Source organism: Oxyura jamaicensis, chromosome 8 (genome assembly GCF_011077185.1).
Source record: "Oxyura jamaicensis isolate SHBP4307 breed ruddy duck chromosome 8, BPBGC_Ojam_1.0, whole genome shotgun sequence".
Lineage (NCBI taxonomy): Eukaryota > Metazoa > Chordata > Aves > Anseriformes > Anatidae > Oxyura > Oxyura jamaicensis.
Window position 1 is genome coordinate 12,257,402 of NC_048900.1, and position 22,560 is coordinate 12,279,961.

The window sequence follows — 22,560 nt, forward strand, 5'->3', positions numbered from 1 at the left end:
AAAAAAAAAAAAAAAAAAAAAAAAAAAAAAAAAAAAAAACTTCCTCAAATGCTGAGATCTTGCACAGTGATGTTTTTTTTAGCCGAGAAATTTCCCTCCATCTCACTCTGCTTCACAGTTATCCCCTTGGGTATCACAGAGGAGCCGGCCGAACAGAATCACGTGCTAGAAAGCCAGAGGAACTATGCCCTGGTACAGCAGGGAGTCTGAAGCTGAATCTTCCCTCCTAGGCCCATTATGGCATTAACGTTCACAGCTTCTACCTTGCCTTCAGCTTATCCATCTGCACCTGAATCGACTGCATGGCTGCAATTAACAGTCCCCAGCTGGGCATTGCAGTTTTCTGTCCTGAAAGGCGCTGTGAAAGGGCAGAGCACTCCCTGGGCTGTGTGTGTCCCAAAGCCCAGCTACCTCATCCCACCTCTCACTGGGCTTTCCCCCGGCTTTCCCCTGCCGCAGGTTTTCCAGAGGCGGCAGAACGGGCTGACCGATTTCTTCCGGAAATGGGCAGATTACCGTGTCGGCTTCGGCAACCTGGAGGATGAGTTTTGGCTGGGTAAGACCTTCACTAGTGTGTCAGGCTTGAGCTCATGGTGTTGGCATGATTTCCTCCCCAGCCCCGAGCGGCTCTTCTCACTGCTCCCCTGCACTCCCCCCCAGACCTTTTTCCTTCCCTTGTTTGTTCCCTGACGCTGTGTTGGGAAGGCACACGTGGGCACGGGACCACAAAGCACACTGAGAAGGTGCCCAGGGTGCTCTGCATGGGAGCTGAGGAGGGGTCATGATGGCGCTCTTCATGGGCCAGCATTTTCCCTTGTTGAGAGGTTGTGATGGAGGACAACATCTCAAGGACCTCTCCTGGCCTTAGCCAGTGAGCTACCCAAAGTAGGAAAGGGGGAAATGGGAGACCTGGCCCAGCTCTGAAATGGCGTGGTCTCCCCCAAAATCTGAACTCAGGCTGGCCCTGCAGCATAGCCACACTCTGTCTCGTGCCTCAGCCGAAGCCCAAGGTGGGTGGGCAACCCCAGCAGCACCAGGGCTCCCCCCAGCTTCGGCAGCATGCAGAGAGCTGAGACTTGCGCCCACCTCTCATAGCTGCGGAGAGCTGAAGCTTGAGTGGGGACAGAGCTCAGCCCCCACCAGTGCCTCAAGAGAGAAAGGCTCAAGCAGAAGTCGCTCTCTGGCTCCTCTCCTTGCTCTCACCTCCCAGAAGCAGTTTATTTGCCCAGAGCTTCTTTGTTTGCTCTTAGAGCAGACCCAGGTGCCACACCTCACCAACATCTTGCTGCTTGTCTCACCAGGCCTGGACAACATACACAAGATCACATCCCAGGGGCGCTACGAGCTGCGAATAGACATGAGGGATGGTCAGGACGCGGCGTACGCCTACTACGATAAGTTCTCCATCGGCGACTCCCGGAGCCTCTACAAGCTCCGAATAGGAGACTACAATGGCACTTCTGGTACAGCCCCTCCTGCGTAGTAGGGAAATCCTGCCACCGGTGGCTCTGCAGCTGTAAAGGGAATCCCAACAACAGAGCTTGCTCTTCTGGAGCAGCAAGATGCAAACCCATAGCCCTTTCTGCCTTCCCGCAGTTCATCACGTAAACCAGGCTGTAAATCACACTAAGGACATAGGGAATTTTCCATCGGGAATCAGATATTAAATATCAGAGCCATTGCTGTTCAGATTATCAGGTCAATTGTCAGAGGTATCCCCTCACTCGACAGCCTCCTCAGCTCACTATCGATGCTGTGCCGCAGGGTGTGTTTCTCACCCTCCTACAGCCACAGAAAAATCTGAAATCCTCTGCAGGGGTTTGTCCCACACAGACCACACCGTAGCCCATTTTGCAAGGACACTGTCACCCCCATTTGCTCGGCTGACACAACAGCTTTGCCCACCAGAAAATGGTGGGTGAAGGGAGAATGTGGGGGTCTCTTCCCTGAAAAGAGGAGTAGGGGTACAGCTACAGCCCCTCTGGCTGGGATAGAAGTGTCCAGTGACTGCAAGCCTCCATGAGCCCTCCTGTGTGGGTCAACCTCACTTAAAGCATTCAGTGCATAGCTTGGGAAGAAAAATAGCCCTGGATTTCATAGCTCTCTGGGCTTCCACCTCTGCAGCTGCACTCATGCTGTGCTCTTCTCTCCCCCAAAAGGAGCTGCTCTTCCCATAGTAAGGAGGTAGTTTGGGCAGAAAAAGACATCACACACCTTCCAAAACACCCCTTATCCAGAGGAAGAAAAATAGGCCAAACATCTTGGTTCAAGAGACTTGAACCAAGTCTCCTCTTGGGAGAAGTTCCCCTTGGCTAAATGGAGGGAAGGAGGATGAAAAAATTCTGAAGTTGCACAGCAGATGCAGGCTGCAAGAAATCAGGGGGGTTAGTTCATTTCTAAAGCACTGAAATTCAGATCCAGACCCAGATTACTACCAAATTATCTACCAAATCCAAACAGGCTCTAGAATTTGCTATGGTCTGCACTGATCCTAACTCAACAGCAGAGGCCCTCAGATGAACTGATTGTGGGCAGTTCCAGTAGATGTCATTCCCACTCCACGCCACCAGCCTTCAGCTGTTGGAGCTGGTGACCGATAGGCCACCACACATACCAGAACACCCCAATTTCCTTGTGAAAGGCCAGATGGCTTGGGCATGGAGGTGTGCGAGACAAGAGCAAGCATGTTTGTCCACCACCCTTAACAGCATCTCTTTCCACAGGGGACTCCCTCACCTACCACCAGGGCCGCCCCTTTTCCACCAAGGACAGGGACAACGACGTGGCTGTGACCAACTGTGCCATGTCCTACAAGGGGGCCTGGTGGTACAAGAACTGCCATCGGACCAACCTCAACGGCAAGTACGGAGAGGCCCGGCACAGCCAGGTAAGGGCCAAGCTGGGCTGCCAACCCTCAGCATCACTCCTCGTGGTGGGACCCAGCCCAGCAGCAGGTTAGGGCTGGGGGCCTGTGGCCAGTGCATGGGGTGAGGAGCACAGCTGGGGTGACCCCATGGGAGCTGGAACAAGGGGAGCCCCCTTCGAGCCACTGGGGCTTCATGCCTCACTTTGGCTGCCTTGGTCATTTACCATGGCAGGCTGTTAACTTACACTAAAAATGCATGCATCAAACCTGACCAGGAACCTTCAAGCTGTGGGAGAAAAAAACAAGCAAAGCCACAGCAGGTGAAGAGCTTCTTGTTCCCACTGCAGCAAGTTCTTCCTTCTGGCTTCTCTAGGCAGTCAAGCTTGTTTCCTTCCTCTTCCACTCTAGTTTCACGTATGGGTCTTTCTTTACCCTGAACCTCTCTCTTCCTCCTGCCAGGGAATTAACTGGTACCATTGGAAAGGCCACGAGTTCTCCATCCCCTTCGTGGAAATGAAGATGCGACCTTACAACCACCGTAACATCTCTGGGAGGAAGCGACGGTCCCTACAGCTCTGAGCCAGCCAACCCCCACTCCCACCACCTGACCTTTTCTGTCATTTGTTTGTATTTTATAATATGAAAAGGGGGAAAAATACTGCTCCTCTGAGATAGCAACCTGACCCTCACGAGTCCTGGAGGGAGCCACAGCACAAGCAAGGGCTGTGGGAGAGGAAAGACCTCACTGCTTTGCATCTGTCCCAGAGAAATGCCAAATTTCCAGTCTCCTTACCCCTTACTCTGGCCCTTAACATGAAAGGAAGGAGACCAACAGATTTTTGATATTTTTGTTAAAAGACTTAGAGAACCCCAGCAATACCCCGTCAGATGCTTTTGCCACAGGGCTCATGGCAGAACACTTCCCCACAGGGACCTTGGTGCAGCCATGTCCACCCCAGAGGTGGCCAGGGCCACCCCGCCAGCTCTGCGCTACCCCACAGGCACCAGCTCCCCCAGCAGGCAGGGGGTCACCTCTCCCCCGGCATCCTGTCCTGAGCTTTGGTTATTGCAGGGGTCACCAGGAGGGCCTGGAAAAGGTCTGCATACATAGGCAAGCCACAGAGAGCCCACAGCTTGTATGCTGGGAGGAAAAAAAAAGAAAAAAAGAAAAAAAAAAAAGATTCTTGCAATCTGGCAGTCTCGTTAGGGCCCGTTCCCTCTGCTGTCTCTGTATGCCACGGTGTTGTCACTCACAGAGGTCACTGGGTGCAAACCAAAGGGCCGCAGAGAAGGACCACCAACCAAAAAACTACCACACAACCCCAGCCCAGCCCAGGTGCCGTGTCCAGGGGCCTCCAGCAAGCGGGGAATGATGCCAGCAGCTGAAGGAGGATAAATGCAAGCTGGGAAATGCCCAGTCCCTTCCCTCTCCTACACCATCCCTCTTTGCTGCCATCACAAGAGGGACCCAAATAGTGCCTTGGTATCACCATCTTTCTAATGGGAGATCAGCCCTTTCCCCTCCTTGAAGGAAGGCTTGGTCCGTTCAGACTTTGGAGCACTTGGAGACCTATGAAAGGACAGACGTGTTCACCCTTCCCATCCTTAATTTCTCTCATCTTAAGGAAGACACACACTTCAGGTAGCCTTGGTTGTGCTCTGCTGTCATCGACACCACCTTCACATAGCCCAAGTGTCCCCCACTCTGGATCCACGCCTCCGCAGAGGGCTGTGGTCAATGCTGTGCATTGTCCCTCGGAGAAGGGACTCGTCCACACGTCCGAGGACAATACAGCTCATCACTGGATTCACAGCCGGGGGAGCATTACAAAAGCTAAACACTGCTTTTTGATTTGATCACACTGAAGCTGCTTTGTCTCAAGAAACATCTTCCAGATGGGAACATAAAGGCATCTTTGCAGTAGCTTATAATTCAGGCCAGTGTCTCTTTCATGGTCATGCTCCTTGGTTTGCTGACGTTACTCACCGCTGGTGTGGAGCTGAAGAAAGGCCTCCAGTAGGAATCGCAGCCTCTTTGTGCATCGACACATGACCTCAGCCAAGGCCCAGGTCGGGATCAGACACAGGGTCTGGAGCTTCAGCCGGTCAGCTTACAACCTGCCATCTGACCACGGGGAGGATGCTGCAGCTCACACAGAAATGAGGCATCTCTTCTTCCTTCCCATCAGCATTATTCAGGCACCAGGTGGGGCAGCCAGCTGAGCAAGAGGATAGGATCTGCCGCAGGACACAGGCAGTGTCACTGATGGCAGTATCCCACGCCTCCTGAGCAGCCCACCCCATTTCAGGAGCCAAAAAGCCAACAGCTGGCAGCAGGTAGAGCTGATTAAAGGTGAAGAAGCCTCCTACTTGACCAGCACAGTAACATTATTCCCCACCACCAAACTTTGGTAGGTAAAAAGTGCCCTAACAAAAGCACTGCAGTGTGGTGGCTATAACCAAGAGCAGAGACTTACAGAGGATGGCATTCGTCTCCTGTCTCGGTCGGTGCTGTTTGCTGATGCACCCAGGTGAAATGAAGAGACGTCAGTGGGAAATCGGGAACGCGGCATTTGCTATCAGTGGGAAGGCAAGGAACCTCTGTTTTCATAAGCACAAAACAAAGAGAAAATCAAAACATGCCTTGATTTTCCAGGAGGCTCAAAAGAAGATTCTCAAAGAGGCTGATTATTCTTTGAGCAGGTTTCCTGACATGTGTCCCTCCCTCCCTGCTTACATCTGTCATCCCTCTTAAAAGTCCTGTGGCTGGGATGAGAGAGCCCGGCTGACACCACGCCGGATCTGACAGACGCCCTTGGAGATAATATTCAACCTTCCAGTGCTATTGTAAACCAAACAGGTTCTTTCAGAACAACAAAGGGGCCCTCACCATTGAGAAACCCTGGCTCCTCCCTGGTTCTTCGTCTGCTCTTGCCTGCTTGGCTTCTCTCCACTGCCATCCTGATGGTTCAGGTACCCTTTGCCCGGGTGCTGCTGTCGTTGCATCCCTTGTCTCACACATGGCAGCAGGGTGCTGCCTTTCCATTAGTTTGGTGAAGCAACACTGAAGTTGTTAAAATCTTTGGAAAGGAAATATATTTACAAGTTGCAGTTTTGTTCTCCTGGTGACAACCTAACCCAAGACCAGGCAAATGATCAGCAGTGATGACCAGATCCTCTGGGCCGTTGCCCCTCATTCACTTTGTTCACAGACAAGATGCAGTTTTTCAGAAATTTATTTTTCATCATCTCACAATGATATATATATATATATATTTTTGGACAAAGCTCCTGCCTGTGGCTTCAAGCAAACTTGTGCTTAATGGTGATGTTACAGAGTGGCCGGGTGACTAAGTACAGGCTCTCTGTATCCTCCATCACCCAGAAAAGGGCAAGCCCTTTTTTCGGAATTCATTCTCCAACTACAGCAACTTTGGCCCTGTCCCTCATCAGGGTGGCTCAGGCCTGACATCCCCAGGAATGAAGGCTGGGTCCCGCACACTGTTCATCTCAGAGAACATCTCTCCAGCCCGTGGCCCATCGCTGGGCTCTGCCCAACCAGTTTGTATGGCCCAGGCTTGTCCCAGACCCCAGAACAAACCTGAAGCTCCTCCCCAACCCACACCGGTCCTGCAGAGCCATCTCAGGTCCATCACCCAGCAGAAGACCCACAGGAACTCCCAGCCTTGCAAAGCCACGTCTCACTTCTAACCCCGAAACCCCAGAAGGAAACACCAAGGAGCTTTCTCATCTCTTGCCCAATGTTTTTTCCCTCCATTTCCATCCCAGCTGACCTGAAGCTCATCTTTCAACCATGCACTGCTTTAAAACATAACCAAAGAAAAAGAGGCCTGAAAGGAAAAGCTGCTTTCAGTAAAGTGATCCTCAAGACAGTCTTCAGAGATGGATAACTTAGCGAAGAGGCCTCCCTGAAAATACCTGGGCTTTGGCAGAAGGATGCTGGAGGAGTGTCAGCACCGCACAAAGACTGGGGAGAAGCCTTTGCCTCTGCTCCTTCTCTTTGTGTTCCTTCACCGTGGGCATTTCAAGGTGCAGCACGAGCCTAAATGTACTCTCACCTCCTTCCCAAAGGGATATTTACCCCACGTGAAGCAGAGCTTAGGGCACCCTGACGGATTCAGCAGGAGCCAAAGCTCCCACCCCTGGGGTGGCCGCACACCCCCAGCAGTGCCCGTGAGCCTTGACCCTCTCAGACACTGCCAGCAAAGAGTTCTCATCCCCCCAAAAAACTTTAATCCATGCTTACACCCATTGACCAAAGGTTCTGTCCTGGGGCCAAGCCCAGCCCCGCCAAGCCTCCCACGCACAGGTTGCACCCCCCAGGGCCCCCCCCCCCCCCCCCCCCCCCCTCCAATCCAGCTGGTGCCCGAGTGGGGACGGTGCCATCTCCCTGCCCCTTGCAGGGGAGAGGTCTGAGGGTACGGGGGGAAGGCTCGTCCCTGGGGAAATGCTGCCCTCCAGGCCCCCTCGGCGCCCAGCCTGGGGGTGCGAGCCCCAAGCTCCGCGGGTGCCAGCAGCTTCTCGGAAGGACGGCGGCACTAAGACAGAGCCAGCCCAACAGAAAGCAGTCCCCTGCGTGCAGCCACCACACTGCGCTTGTGCCGATTGCTTCAAAAATCCAAAACCAATGAATAAATGAAAACAAACATACGCAGATAAGAAGGAAGAATGGAGGCAACGAAATCCCTTGGACAGATTCTAATGAACTAAAACACAGACCAGTGCAGCCAAATGAGGGGGAAGATGAAAGCAGATAAATGCATAAAGAAAATAAATAAATAATATATTAAACAACCCTCCCCACCCCGTAATGAAAACGTAGCTGGGAGAATGGGATCGACGCTTGTTAACCATTGTTAACTAGTATTTTTAGTCCTGACCGCTCTTAGGCTATGTATAGTTCCTTTTTTTAATGCATTTTCTATACATTAATAAAAGATACCGAAGGAGCGAGCTGTGTGCCTCTCTGTGTCCCCACCTGTCCTTGTCCCCTGCCCCTAGCCCCCATCCACCCCATGGGAGGAGGCACCAAGCCCTGACCCTGTTCTCCCACTCACGTCCCCAAGACCTACCCAGGCCCCCCCTGCTTTTTTGTGTCCCAACAGCTCGGCTGTGGATGCCAGGGGGTTGTGGATGCCAGAAGTTCTTCCAGGCTGGGAGAACGGGGTCTTCGTGCTCGCCAAGTGTCTGAAGAAACATGAAGGAGGAACGCAGCAACTGAGACACAAAGGGCACAGCAACTGGGTTAAAAATAAAAATAAAATTAAAAAGGAGGAACGCTGGGGACAGTCCAGCACAGAGGGGCTGGGCAGTCTCCATCCTTGGAAGTTCTCAGGATCCAGCTGGAGAAAGCCCTGAGCAACCCTGTCTGCTTAGGGCAGCAGGGACCTGAGCCTCTGAGGTCTCCTCCAGACCAAGTTACGCCTGCACCCCATTCAGAAGAACAAAGAGACCCCGCAGTCAGGTCAGGGGGGCTGTTCCTTAGGAACAGCAGGAACAAGCCGGGGGCAGAGCTGCTCCTTGGCCTCTAATTCTGTTCACAAATCCAGCTGCTCCCAGGGGCCTTCAGCTCTGCAGTGCACAGCTAGAGACACCAACCCCCCAGGGCCAGTGCTCGGGAGCAGAGCTGGAGACCCTGAAGCCTTCGGTCAAAGCCCCCTCCTGATTTAAACACAGATCTGTCCCCGGCATGAAGGAACCCCCCAAAAGCCAAATTGCAAGGCAGCCTTCTGCCACCGGCAGAACATGCTCCTGGTAAAGAAGAACAAAATCTTGATTTGGCAAAATCTCCGGGACAAGTCTGAATTTCAGAGAGCATGGGAAGTTTCCCTTCGTTTCGCACAGAGGCTTTATTTAGATCTCCTCCTCCTGAATTTCCATGCTCACTGTGCCGCCAGCCGGGACGAGAAAGCCTGAAAGAAGCCTTTCTGCCAGACTGCTACAATTTGTGAAATTTAATTTTGGAGAGACAAAACCAGGGGAATTTGCTTGGTGGTGGTTTCTAAACTTCGGTTTCTCACTCCAGTTTGAGAGAAAAAAAGGAACCGCCGCCACGGCCCCCCCGCTGCCGGGAGCAGGAGCGCAGCCCCGGCCGAGTGCTGCCTGCACTCAACGTCCCCTGTGTGCTGCTCTGGCAATGGCCCAGTGCAGGACCAGGGCCAGAATGGCTCTGACTTGCACCGGGAAAAGCCCACAAAGCCTTTTAGAGATGAGTGAGCTGGATGGCAGCCCCACCAGAGTCCCCATCCAGCACTGAATGAGGTGTGGTTGTGCGGTGCCATTTCGCATCTCTTGCCTCCCTCCTGGGCTGTGCACGGCAGCCAGGCTCCCCCGGGGCTCTTCCAGCCCGAGCAGAGCACCCCGCCACCAGCCCCGCTGTCTGCACTTTGTCCTGAAACGTTTCATCAGAGCCCTCTTACCAAAGTCCCCTTCTTGCATGAGTGATGCTCAGGAACTTTGTCCCACCAGCAGACATTGGGAGCACGGACAAAGGTCCCCGACCAGGCTGGCAGACACCAGTCCCAAACCCAGAGCCTGACCAGCTGCAGCATTAACCTGCCCAGCCTGCTACCTCCTCTCCCAAAGCCACCCCACCATCCTCCTTTCTCTGCCCTTCACCTCGTCCCCATGCCCACAGCGAGGGATGCAGAAGCCATCTCTGGTGTCCACAACAGCCCCTTGTCCCCATGCTGTCCCCAGCCTTGGCGACATCACAGCAAAAGAGGATGTTGAAGGGGGGAGAAAAGAAAGCAGCTTTGCAAGAAAAACCCTCCCGAAAGTGAGAGAAGGAGGGATAAGGTGGGAAATCCTGTCATTAGTGTTTTGACAAGCAGATGATGGAACCTGGGGCTGGGGGGGAGGAACGGGCACCGTGGCACGAGGAGTGGCACGGCGGGATGGAGGAGTGCCAGCATCCCACGTCCCCTCACCGCTGGGGACAGGCCCGGCCCCTTGGGCTGCCCTCCTGCTCCCACGTCCCCAGGGCACCTGAGTCATGCCGAAAGCAGCCAGCGTCTGGCCGCCTCGTATCGGTTCCTCACACCCGTGACCCAGCGCCACCCCTGCCCACCAGCTCCATCAACCTCCCCGGGGGGGGGGCAAAAAGAGGTAAAGCTGCTGCAAGAGGAAGGCCTCAGGCATGTTTTGCCTCTTTCACCTCCCACAATTTGCATTTCGCTTTCGTTTCCCCCAGCACCCAGCTGCATCCTCCCCACAGAGCCTGTGTGAGCAGGGGGAGCTCAGGCAGTGCCACCAACCAGCACTGGCAGCCGGGGGTCTGCAGCACACGGGGACCCCCTGCAAAACACCCCAAACACCCCCAGTCCTGGGCTGCTGCTCCTGGAGCAGGGAAGTTTCGGGTTAGACTTCAGCTCTGGCAGCCAAAGTTCCCGGGTGGCCAAGAGCTGTGGGACACGAGCCACATCTGGGAAGTCCCATCTGAGGTGGTCCAAGCCCCTGGTGGGGCCGGTGCCACCAGGCAGAGAGGTCCAGCCCCACCAGAGCCAGGCATCAGCTCCCCAGAGGCATCAGCAGGTGGCATGTCCCACAGAAACGACTTGCAACTGGCAGGAATGGAAGTAATTTATTTTTTTTTCTAATTTGGCAGCTGCTTATCATTAAAGAAATGGCATCACCTCGCCCAGCTCTTACTGCTCCCCTGGGCTCAGGTTTGGGGGTGCTGCACCCAGGGGGCCCAAGGGCACCGCTCAGCCGAGGGAAAGAGCACAGCAGGGAGGGGGGAGCCAGCTGCGACCCTGCTCCCGCAAACACCAACGTGTTTTTGCCTAAAAGGGAATTTTGGCAGCTCTCAGCATCAGGCAGAAACCAGGTGTTCAGAGCAGCATGAGATTAAAAGTAATAATAATAAAGAGAAAGAAATCCAACCAACCCAACCGGCACCTCCACTCACAGCCGTTAACCCCCGGGAGGCCGCCTTGCAGCGAGCAATCCCGATGGAGGGAAGCCGGGTCAGATACGGACCCCGGGGCAGGAAAACCGCATGGGCACCGAGGCTGTGTCCTGAGGCTGCGTCCTGGCATCGCTTGTTCCCACACAGGTGGTTGACACCCCCCCAAAAAAAACAGCCTTGGGAGGCAATGGGCACTGGGATCCCCATTCCCACTTACACAGGCTGCCACTGAGCCCCCAGGCCCCAAGCCCCACGATGCCAGCCAACGCACTGCTCCATGCTCACCCTCTCCCCCAAAGCATCGCCCATTCCATCCTCCTCCCGCCTCTCAGGTTTTGCTCCAAAGCCGGAAAGGCGACTGCTGCTGCTCAAATAAATACCAAGGGCTGCTATTTTTATCCAGCGAGTGACTGGGCATGCTTTATTTTTGGTGTTTCAGCTGCAGCCTCCCTTTTTCTTTTTTCTTTTTTTTTTTTTTTTTTTTTTTTTTTATAGCTGGGAGGGGGTAGAGGGAAGGAAAAGGCAGAAGCATCGGGGAAAAATGAAAGGAATGTTTCCCTGGGAGCAGAGTTTTCCATTGCTTACTTTAAGCTGGGCCAGTGTGTGCGAACAGAGAGCCGAGGGGAAGGTGTGCCCATGCCTGCGGCCGCTCCTGTCTGTGCTGCCGGGGAGGCAAAATCGGGGACTTTGGGGGTGCAGGTGCAAGGCTGCAACACCTCGCATGGGGAAAAGCTTGCAGCAAGCAGTGGGTTTGCTGGGAAGCCTGAGCAAGAAGGAATTAACATCACTTAACAATTCCAATCGAATGTAGTAAACATTTGCCTGAAAAGCAGTGCTGCAGCAAACGCATGCCTGTTTATGTCGGCTAGAAGAGCTCTTGGTTGTGGGATGCATCTTTCCAGCCATGATTTTGCCCTTGATTTGAGTTCAAAACAAAGTCCTGTGGGATTGCATGCCTTGGGTAAAAATAGGCAATTTGCTGCGAGCTCCCGTGGGTCCTGTGGGATGCATAGGCTCGCGCCTGGAGCACCGATGCACTACTGGCACTGTCTTCTCTGCCAGCCAGCGGCACTTCAGCATTTCCCAAACTTTTAGGCCTTGTTCCAGCTTTAAAGGGACCAAAACTCCCACTAAGGTCTCCACAAGTTCCTCAGCCTGAGCTGGAGGGCCAGGAGGAAGAAAAAAAAAAAGCGGCGTAAATCCGGCGCGGGAATGATTCATCGGCCTCTGAGTCACGGCTTCCCTGTACCCGGCGCCACTTCTGAAAAACAGCAAAGGCGTCCCGCAGCGCCCAGGCACGCTGGGCACCTCCTGCCCTCGCCCAGCACACGTGCCAGCGGAGCCAGGGCGGCCCCACGGCCTGCGGGGAAGCGTGGCGGGCGGGTGAGAGGAGCAGGTGGCGGGCTCCGAGCCCCCAAAACGCGGGCGGTGGCGCGAAGCCTCCCACGCCAACCCAACGCCATCGCAGTGCCCCGTGACGAGAGCTGGCACCGTGAGAGGCGCGGGCACTGAGGGCGATGCCAGGGATGTGTCCACCTTGCTCCCCCAGGACCTGGCCGAGGGGCTGGCTTTGGTCAACCAGAAATAAAGTCTTGGAGCCCCCCGAAGCCCCGCCCGGGGCGCCCCCGGGCTTCCCGTGGGGCCTCCGCTCGGCGCCCCCCGTCCCGTGAGGGGCCGCGGGGTGCGGGCAGGCCCCGGGCGGGGCAGGCCCGGGGTCGGGAGGGGCCGGGGGGGGCCGGCCGGGGGCGGAGGCAGCGGGGCCCGGCGCCCGTTCCCTCCCCGCGCCGGGCCGGGGGAGGGCGGAGGGAAGGGACGGGACGGGACGGGAAGGGGGGGGCAGCGGTCGTCGCCTCCCCGTCGGAGCTTGGGCGAGCACCTGGCCCAGGACGCGGGGCGGACGGAGGAAGGCCTCGGAGCGCAGGTCGGGGGCAGGCAGGGGCTGGGGGCTGGTGGTCGTGGGCCGAGCCGGGGGGAGCGCTGCGGGAGCCGTGACAGCGCCGGGGGGCTTCGGGTGGCCGGGCTGGGGCCGGTGGTGGCCGTGCTGACGGGGTGGGATGGGGCGGGGGGCACGGAGGAGGCAGCAGCGTTGGGGCCGAGCTCGCGGAAGAGTTTCGCTTTGCGCCTGTGACCCAGCGCCCGCAGCAGGAGTTGTGCTGCTGGGGGTGGAAGCGGCTGCACTGCCTCGGGCTGGAAGGGTGGCGGGGGGGAAAGGCGAAACCTCGCTTGGGTTTGGGCTTGGGCGGTGGCTTTTGGTGTGCGTCCGGTTCTTTTACTATTTGAGGAACATCTCCCGAGCCTGCCGTGGGTTCGGGATGCCAACGGGCCGGGCTGGCGGCGTTCCGCGTTTCCGGCAGGGCAGTGCAGGCACGGCTAACGAAGGGAACCGCTGGCCCTCAGTGTCAGGTTTCACCGGGTTCCCTTCAAGCCTGCAGGTGCAAAGGGGAAAGTGGATGTCCTCCCGTCGTGCGTGCCTTGCCGCCCCTGTGCCGGCTGTGTCAGCGGGCCCCGAGGAGAGGTGGGCACCAGCCGGGCACGGAGCGGGTCCCAGCCCCGCTCTGCAGGGAGCTGCCGCTTCTCTGCAATCTTCGCCTCTGGCCCCAGCGCTGCGGTCGCTCTGTCTCAGGCATGGGCGAGCTGGCATTGCCAAGGCAACTCCGTATTTTGGTTCCTTTGCCTCCCCAGCCCAGCCGGGAGCACAGTTGGCCCCAGTTTGTGCTTGTTTTCCATCCACGGCCGCCCGTAACGCAGGAGATGCTCCCCGCCCTTGAAAATCGGCCCGCTTCCAGCCGACGCCAGTTAAAAGAGCCAACGTTGGGCACCCACGTTCAATAAAACCTTACACAAGAGGCACGGAGAGCAGCCCCAGCCCCACGTCCCCGCCACAGGATTTCCCGAGTGAGTTACCGTGTCAGCTTTCCCCTGACGTGCTGCCAGTGCTGGCTACCCAAAAACAAAGAGCCCATTTAGCAGGGCATTGAGCAGCCCTCCCAAAGACACTGCCCTGTCTCCGAGCGCCTCCCTGGCCCAATTTTTGGTCCCGTACCTCAACCCAGAAAAACAGCCAACTCCCGCCAGCAGCTCCGCGGGCTCTGAGTTCAGGCCCATCACGGGCCATAGCGTGGATGCAGCTCTCCCTCTCGATCCTCTCTCTGTGAGGGAGATGCTGTGGCTTCACCAAATTGAGTGACACCATGAAATTTTCCGAAACGGTGAGGCTGCACTGAGGCAGTCTTTGAGCCAGCGACGAGTGGCCTCGGCTAACCCCTTGCGCTCACAGGCTCAAAAGGCACCAGTTTTCCTGCTCTGCCCTCCCCTCTGTTCTTCAACACTGAAGAACCCCTTTCTTTAGCGCATAGACATCTCTTCATCCGCACAACAAAAGGCGATGCGCACACCGAAAAGGCGTTTATAAACCAGCTGCGGAGCCATGCTAGAAGGTGGCCGGGGCTGTGGTTTCAGCACAGAGCAGTGACAGGGCCGCCGCCTGCCCCTAGTGAGGGACGCTGCCGGGTCGCTGCTCCGGAGCCCCCGGTGCCGCTACCCCATGTCGGTGGGCTCAGGCTGGGACCCGCTGCTCCGCTGCTTCCCCGCATGCCTCAGCCAGGAAGGTCCCTCCGGGGCAGGCACATCCCAAAAACATCCAGTCAGGGCTTTTTTTCAGCACATTCAGATCCATTTTCTAGTGGAAACAGTTCAAAGGGCTCTGCTTTTTTTTTTTAAATAAAAAAAAAAAAAACTGCAAACAATTAATTATGAGCTTAAAAGGAAGTCCCAGCCCTCCTTCCCTCCTCTGAAGTTCAGAGGCAGTAAACACGAAGCAGCTCAGTGCAGGAATAAAACTGTACATCCTGTTTTGTCTGAAACTACAGCGTTTGTTGGTTTTGTGTTGTTTTTGTTTGTTTGTTTGCTTTTGGGAGCTAAGTGTGTCATAGGAGCCAAGGTTCCTGCCTGGATAACGAATGGCCAGGGTATTTACGGATAAATGGCAAACCTGCCTCGTGCAGCTGGTTCAGGCCCAGGGAAAGCTGCTCTGTTTATTTGTGTTGCCATTTCACCTTTATGACATCTCTACCAAAAAATGCCTCCGAGAGGAGGCAATGTGGGACACGGAGCATCTGAAAGAAGCTGCCCTCTGCATTCCCCCTGTGCCCTTTCTTCCCGTGCAGAACCTGGGGGCAGCAGAAGCAGCACTGGGCTCCAGGGGACCATCCTGTACCTCCCCTGGGAACAACTCCCCTTTTTTTTTTTTAATTTCCCTTTGAGCGTGCAGGAAGGGGAAGATGCAGCGCTTCCAAAGGCAGGATTTTCCCTGCCTACCCAGATACGGCCCCTGACGGAGAGCCCCGCTTCCTCCAGGGGTGTCACAACCACTATGTTTAGGGCTAGATGTGGCTCTTTTGGTTTCTTTTTCAGACCTGGTGGCTTTTCTGGTCAGTCGGAGGGTGTGTGACTGTCAGGCTAGGCAGGAGGATGTGCATTGCAAAGTGCAGAGGAAACCCACAGTGCTCAGTGTGCGAGCATCCTCGAGGCAGCAGGTGCTGCAACAGCGATAAACGCGATTCAGAGCGGGGAACGACAGCACCGCAGTTGTGGAAGCTTCAAGCAAAAGCAGCCTGGGGCTGTTCCTGTTCCTCCCTGGAGGAGCACGGTCTCTGCAGGAGCAGCCAGAGACCCAGAGATTGGGTGGTCAGCTGAGCAGAGCCCCGATGCCAGGGGCTGTTGGCTCTGCTCAAAATTTCTCTGCTTCACCCTGGATCTGGCTGCTGGTGATAGTGAGCAACCCCTTGGGGACATCACTGGGGTTCAGGCTGTACAGCTGAGTTGTGGCCCTGTGAAAGTCTTGGTTTTCCTTTTACTGTGCCTCAGTTTCCCCTTTGGTGCACACAGGGATTTCCGTATGCCCTGGAGAGGCTGTAGGGCTTGAACACCAAAGGCTGGCAAAGCAAAGGAAGAGACACATGGAGCAAGGGTAAAACATGGTATCGGAGCCTGATGTTGCTCCTACTGGCTATCTGCACAGTCCATAATTCAGTGATCCCAAAACTTCAAATTCAGGGCTCAACCCCCCCCCAGAAAAGCCTTATCTGGCCCTAGGGCAGGACCAGAGGGAAGCTGGCAGTGGAGACAGCAGCTCCCTTACCCCTGCCTGCCTCCATGGCGAGCTGGCTGCAGGAGGGTTTCCCCAAAAACCTGGGGCTCAGCAGCACCTTTCCCTCCCCAAGGGAGAGGAAAACCTCACGTCATGCCACAAAAATGCTCCTCAGCCCTGCCCAAGCCTTGGAGCAATTCCCAGGTGAGTCACAGAGGCTCCTCTATCCCAGGCCAAGGCTCATCCCACTCCTGCAGACAGCCCCTGCTCACACAGAGGTGGAATTGGGTGCAAGGCTGCTCTCTGGGGACTGGGGTCCCGCACCAGGCCCCGGGTGATCTGCTCAGGTTCAGCAGGCTCTCACCTACCGAGTGCTCCTTCCTGCAGTGACGCTTGGCCAGATCCCTCTGTGGCTGCAGACCTCTCACCCTGCAGAGGCTTTGGCCGTGCTGGCAGCTCCAAGGAAAAAAATGCCAAAGGTGCCGGCACCTGACCTGTGTGATTTCTTGTCTCTGCAGGCACCATCCAGAGCCACTTGTGAAGCCCGATAGCTCTTTACAGGAGCCAAACGTATCCCGAGGGGCCTTAAAGCAGAGGGAGCCTGCTGCCGAGGAGACAACATGGAGCAGAAGATCAGCTCTTTCTTTAATTCCATCTTGGAACTCATCCGCACCAAGCACAAGGAGGGAGTCTTCAACACTGTCTGCCTCGTGGTGCTGCTGGGCCTGCCCTTCGTTGTCCTCATCGCGTCCATTTTCATCTGCTGCCACTGCTGCTTCTCCAGCTGGCGGCGGCGGCGAAGTAGGAAGAAAGGCGGCCCCAGCAGCAAGGGGCAGCCACACGCTGAGAAGAACAAGAAGAACAAGAAGAAGAAGAAGAAGGATGAAGAGGACCTGTGGATCTCAGCTCAGCCCAAGCTGCTCTTGCTGGACAAGAGGCCATCCTTGCCCATCTAGCGGACAAGAGGACACAAGGGCTGTCCCCTCAGATGCTGCCGGTCCTTCCAGCTGCACACTACGAGGGCCAAGGAGATGCCGAAACTGCTGCCATTTCACAGTGACTTTGAAAAGAGGCAGAGCCCAGCACCGAAGGGTCAGCACAGAGCAAGGCAGTTGGACGCACATTTGCGTCCCACATTACAACAGCGTGCCCGAAGGTCAAAACCCCGGTGAAGGACACCCGTGTATGTGGACACCGGTCCCACCGAGCACCTGGGGGTGACCCGCCACCGGGCTGTGCATCCCCTCATCTTGGAGTCACAAAGCAAGCCGAGTGCAGCGTCACAGCACAAAGGTGTCCTGTCCCCTCTAGCCCCCAAACCGAAGGCAATAAGAGCACCACGAGATGCCCTCAGCCCAACCTCGGAGATCTCAGGACCCAAGTCAAGGCAGCAAAGCAGAAGGCCATGCTACCACCCAGCCTAGAGGCAGGAAGGAGTGAGGAAGCTGCAAGACCAGCCCTTTTGCACCAGCACTTCAAAAATGTTCCTTGAAAGACTGTTTTGTGCAGACTTGCCTTTGAAGAGCCCACCGTGCTGCAGCAAAGGCTGCATCACCCCTATGCTACCGCAAGAGCAGAGACGCAACCTGAGGCCGTGTAACAGTTTAGCTATGGGCATTAGTGTTATTTATTGAATGACTACTGAAGAGCAGGACCAAAGGCCCCCTCTGCCGGGGGGCTAGGCACACTGAATCGGTATTGGAGCAGCAGAGACGCTTGCCTGGCACACTCAGCCCTCCTCTCGCCCTGTGCCACGCACTGGGGACATGCGCAGACCCACCAGCACATGCCGCTGCCAGCTGGGGCCAGGCAGGCAGCTCTCCCAGCTGCTCTGTGGCTGTTGAGACAGCTGCATCTGGGATTTGGGATGTGCTGGAGGGTACATCCTGTCCTTCCTACCCAGCTGGATCCCGCGCCCATCTCCCTCTCCATCCCCATCATCCTCATCTCGCCATCACCTTCCTTGGACAAGTGACAGCTCGGCCGGCCTCAGCAGCTACCAGCCCACACCCAGCTCTCAGCCCTGCTCAGGTTTTAACCCTCTGCTCCCCCCACACCTACCTCCTGAGGAGCTGGGGGGTCTCCTCTGCCCCCCGCTCTTCATCCCACCAGGCTCTGTCTCCCCCAGTTTGCTTTGCCAGCGAGGGATGCGCAGGTGTGATCAGAAGCTGCATCACATCCGTTTTTTGCCCTGCATCCTCCTGCTTTTTTCCACTTTTTAAAGCCCCTGGCACAGACTGGAGCTGCCAGCCAGAGCCAGACATCTGGGGAGGAGAAGCCAAACCCACAAGGACAAGCCTGGATGGAGCTGCTGGACGTGGCCACATCCAGCCTGAGGAAAGGCAGTGCCATTTTCCCAGCTCCTGGGTAGGAAAGCCACCAGTTCCCAGTGGTCACTTGTGGCACCCAGCCCCAGTTTGTCTGCCTCCACCAGGGCGGTGACGCTAATGTCACATCACAGGGCTTGGCTCCATCTGGCTGCACTGGTGACAGCCTTGAGGCCAGGCTCCCCCTCACACGGGGCTTAAATTGCCCCCATCTGTGCCTTATTTCCCACTTTACTTCGTGACCATTGAAACAAGCAACTCCCTCCTCCAAAACAGGAAGCAACATATAATAGTGGAAGAATTAGGCTTTGCCACACCTAATCCCAGAGAGAAACATCTGTCCCCCGGCCAGGTACTTCTCCCCAGCTTCGGCCAGACCACGAACTGGCTGCAGCACCCACCCCGGCGAGGAGGCGAGAGCAGCACGGTACGGAAACGCCGCCCAGTGGGCCCTGCGCTGCAGCCACCTCTGCACTGCCTCCCTGCAGCTTCGTTTCGGTAAAGACCTCTTATTTTCCTAAAGAGTCCATGCAACAGGGGAAGAAATAAACTTTTTTTTTTCCTGCATTTTTTTAAACAAAAATAAATGACTCCAAAACTGCAATCAAATGCCGTATCTCCAGCTCTCAGTCATGTTTACTTTCACGGGGAAATTTTTCTTGTATCTGTGCCCTGGCCCTAGATAAGACAGCGGGAGAGCTCGGTGGTCAGAGGCTCTGTGCCTTCCTGTCTGCAGCCAGCTGTGCAGCTCGGAGATGTTTTCCTAAAGAAACAGCTTAGCTTAATCAAGTTTAACGGCCTCGCTTTGTTAATGAACGCAGTTGAGCTCCTCTCCCCAAGGGCAAGAAGTAGCGGGAAGACGAAAAGCAGCATTTTGAGCTGTAGAGAGGGTTTGTTTTTTTTCCTTGTGGAGGGTCTGCAGCACACAGTGAGCCCCAGCTGATTTTCATCAGACAAGTATTTCACGGTGTCTGCAGCTCCTCGCAGCTGTCTGCACCAGGCATGCAGCAGGACCAGAGCTTCCCCAAACGGCGTGGTGGGCTGCACTGAGTTCCCCCTCCAGGGCAACAAAAACAAAATCTGCACCCAGGGATGGGGGGAGAAGGGGTCACGTTGATCGTCCCTTAATCTGGAGCAGTCCAGGGATTGAGGGGGTGCCAAAACTGCCCCACATGCTCCTGAAACACCACTAGGAGGGGAGAATTGGATTCTCATCGAGTGTTCTGCTATTTCTTCAGCCAACAGAGGCGAGGACCAAATGCAGCATGGCTGCTTGCTAAGCAAGCGCCTGGTGCAGTGAGACACTCCTGTCTTCTTTCTCCCTAGCCCAGTGAATGCTGAATTACACCATTGGGAAGTGGGGGGGACACCTGGAGAAATGGGTGAGGATTCCACCACCTCCGCACAGCTGCATTATGCAGAGTTCAGCCCTCCAGGCGCCAACAGCAGCAGTGGCTGTGCTGAGCCCGACATAACACAGCAGATGGGTCCTGGCACAGCCATCAACAGCACAGTCCCCATCAGGCCAGCGATGCCAAGGCCGTGCACCCTTCTGGTTATGAAGTTCTGCCCTGGGCACACTGCAGACCTCACTGTCCACAAAATTTGCAAGGCAGAAGCTTTGAGAAGCTGTTCTGGCCCTAAGGCACAACCACTGCAGGGCTGGGTATAGCCCCAAAACAAGGGCAGTAAGAGGATGTGAAATTTTTATGGGACTACCCCAAGCAGCCCAAGCCTTCAAAGCAGACCAACCAGCTCCTGCAGGCAAAGAAATCGTGTTATTGGAACAGTCTGAGCTTCTAAAGCTGTAATACAGATTGGTTAACCCCAAAAAGGTCTTTCCATGCAGGCCAGCTGGATACAGCACACGTTCTCCTAAACTAGCACGAAGAGAGGTTGCCATCCCGTGGCTGTTTGGAAATACTGACTTTCCACATCGCTCTTCTAGCAGCTGCCAGTGACTGCCCTTCCGAGTGAAGGAGAGGGCCCATACTTAGGAGGGAAAAGTAAATGCCACCTCAGAAACTGCTAACAAGGTGCCTCACTTGCCTTTAGCTCTGAGATACAAAGCTCAGCCCTCCTAAGAGAATATTGCCTGCTCCCAAGTAAGTTTCAGCTTTGGAGGAGGTTTTGCCTCTGTGGTTTGCACAGGGAAGAGCTGCTGGGAGCAGTCATACCTGCTGCTTTTTAGAACATACACTTGCTTTTAGAGTAACTGAGCGTAAGGCTAGTCCTCAGGTCCCCCTCGCTCACCTGCCTCACACCTACACCATGCCCTTTAAACTGACCATCCCAGTGACACCTGTCCTCTCATGCAGACAAGCGCACGATGGTGAGGAATCACTTCAGCACAAGAAAGAATCTCCCTCCTTTTCCCATGTCCTTTTCTCATGTTCTTAGCAAAGAGCTGCAAAACACTTCAAGTGCAATTTTCCGTTCCTCTCCTCCCTCCAATACTCCCTTCCCTCATATGGCGGGGGGGGAGGGCTTGGATATCCTCATGCAGCTCAGCTGAGTCTCTGCCTGCCCCTGCGCACCCCCACAAGCAACACAGAAATGAAAGCAGTACAAAGAATTTAGAGCTCACCTTTGAGACAACTCTCTGGCTAGCTCTCCTCAGCCAGGTCCCAGCAGCCACAGAGCAGTTAATTGCTTTGCAGTATCAAGTCATGAAGAGATCACATAGTCCCCGTCTCCATTCTGGAGCAGACTCCAAAGGACTAATTTTTATGGTGCCAGTTTTCCCACATAGCTCTGGCAATGCTATAGGCCTGGGTATTGCTCCACCTCTGTAAAGAAAGCTTAGTTTAAATTGAATAATAATTCTACCACCCAAAGCAAAGAAGACAGAAGTATTTTAAGACCTCCTTTGTTTGCAATTTTATTGCTTCCCCACAGTCTGAGAAAGATTCTTTAAAACATGCTGTTCAGCTTAGCACTGGGATAGAAGAGGCCACTAAGACACAGGACAATCACGTTCCACTCTGCTCAGACAAGCAAGCCTTTAAGCAAACATCGTTTGGTGAGCTCAGACTTACTTCTTCCTTGGCTGTAGCTGGTGGTCCAGAATTTACATAACCGCTCAGGCCAAGAAAGCAAAACTCACCTTTATTGTTGTGAAGAAAAAAAGCTGCCAAACGCAAAACCAGATGCTGGATCCCACCTGAATCTGCAGACAGCCTGAAAGGAAAGCCCAAGGGAGAGCGTGCAGGATCAGTTTAACTCCAAGATGCTCATTTTAGGGTTGGATGATAAGCGATACGATTTCAGCATCACTGGCTACCCACAGTGCTAATGAAAAATCAGAGGGTAGCAGATGGAACAGTCGCATAGAGAATTTTCTTCATGGTCTGTATCAGGCAAGCATTATGTAGAGGTTTGGGATGGCAGGAAGAGCTTGGAGGAATGTAGCCCTCACAGTCTCACCTTTTTCTGGGCATCATCTGGGAGCGTGAACATTAATTCACTGCATGTCTCCTCAGGCTTTTCATCTGACTGGGAGACGAGAAGAGACAAACTAAACAGAGCAGGATTTTTACTTGGAAAGATTTGACATTGGAGTTTGAGGAACCCAGACTGCAGACTTGGCCTGGGTTAACGAGCCCTGCTAGCAGTCTGACAATGTCTCCCAAAACCCAGCAGTTTGACTGGAGGAAGAGAAAGGAATGCTGTGCCCCAGAAGATGAGGGGAAAGGAAACGAGGACTACAGACCAAGAGAAGGAGAGGAGACTGTCCCAGGAAAGCTCTCTCTGGTATAATGTAGGGAGCTTTCATTTTTCAGTGGGATCAAATTTATTTTTGTTGAAGTCTGAAGTGGATGGCACCAGAGAAATGAGGAGTCAGCAAGCTGGGTTTTAAGAAACAATAGCATGTATTAACATTTGTTTTATGCACAATTCATAAAAGTTGCATACATTGGATCAAGCAGGTCCTTGTCACGTTTAGCCAACCACGGAAGCTACAAGGCCAATGCCCCCAGTGAGCCCCCTCCCGATCTCTGACAGATCACCCATCGGGAGCTCCAAAGGCTGGAAGCAGGCTGGGCTGCAGACACAGAGCCTTCTGGGGCAAGTTGGTCAGCAGTTGCTTCCAAAGTGTTGGAAAAAGTCATCCAAACCTAACTTTGTTAAGAAATACCAAATCATAATTTTTGGGTCCTGCACAGAGGACAATTTAAGCCCTGATCTTCTTCCTCCTTCCCTGTAGAGTTCTCTTCCTCCTCCCAAGGATTGACTCATTACTAGAAGACTGAGGACGGATCTTCATCTCAGTAAAAGGGATGGAGAACTCATGGCCCTTCCACGGCTCCCAATTCACCCCCTGGGAAAAGACCAAGGAATGCCTTTC

The 22,560-nt window shown here is 54.8% G+C and overlaps 3 protein-coding genes across 7 annotated transcripts in view; 2 read left to right on the plus strand and 1 right to left on the minus strand.

Moving 5' to 3' along the window:
• Positions 1-7,840, plus strand: part of TNR (tenascin R) — a 59,728-nt gene extending 51,888 nt beyond the window's left edge. The window contains exons 19-22 of the mRNA XM_035333205.1: positions 460-556; positions 1,302-1,463; positions 2,724-2,887; positions 3,326-7,840. Coding sequence (XP_035189096.1) covers positions 460-556; positions 1,302-1,463; positions 2,724-2,887; positions 3,326-3,445 — 543 coding nt within the window. The 3' untranslated portion in view covers positions 3,446-7,840. The remainder of the gene's footprint in view (positions 1-459; positions 557-1,301; positions 1,464-2,723; positions 2,888-3,325) is intronic.
• A 4,721-nt stretch (positions 7,841-12,561) lies between these two features.
• On the plus strand, positions 12,562-18,813 carry KIAA0040 (KIAA0040 ortholog). The gene is made up of 2 exons (XM_035333587.1): positions 12,562-12,717; positions 16,404-18,813. Exon 2 carries the CDS (start codon positions 16,506-16,508, stop codon positions 16,839-16,841), a length of 336 nt encoding a protein of 111 aa, XP_035189478.1. The 5' UTR covers positions 12,562-12,717; positions 16,404-16,505; the 3' UTR covers positions 16,842-18,813.
• Positions 18,814-21,847: 3,034 nt separating this feature from the next.
• TNN (tenascin N) overlaps positions 21,848-22,560 on the minus strand; it is a 36,714-nt gene continuing 36,001 nt past the window's right edge. For 4 of the 5 annotated variants that reach the window (XM_035332543.1, XM_035332544.1, XM_035332542.1 and 1 more), the window contains one exon: positions 21,965-22,533. In XM_035332543.1, the coding sequence (XP_035188434.1) occupies positions 22,387-22,533 (147 nt within the window). In that variant the 3' untranslated portion in view covers positions 21,965-22,386. Of the gene's footprint in view, positions 22,534-22,560 lie in introns of all 5 variants that reach the window. The other variant, XM_035332546.1, reaches the window with a different exon arrangement.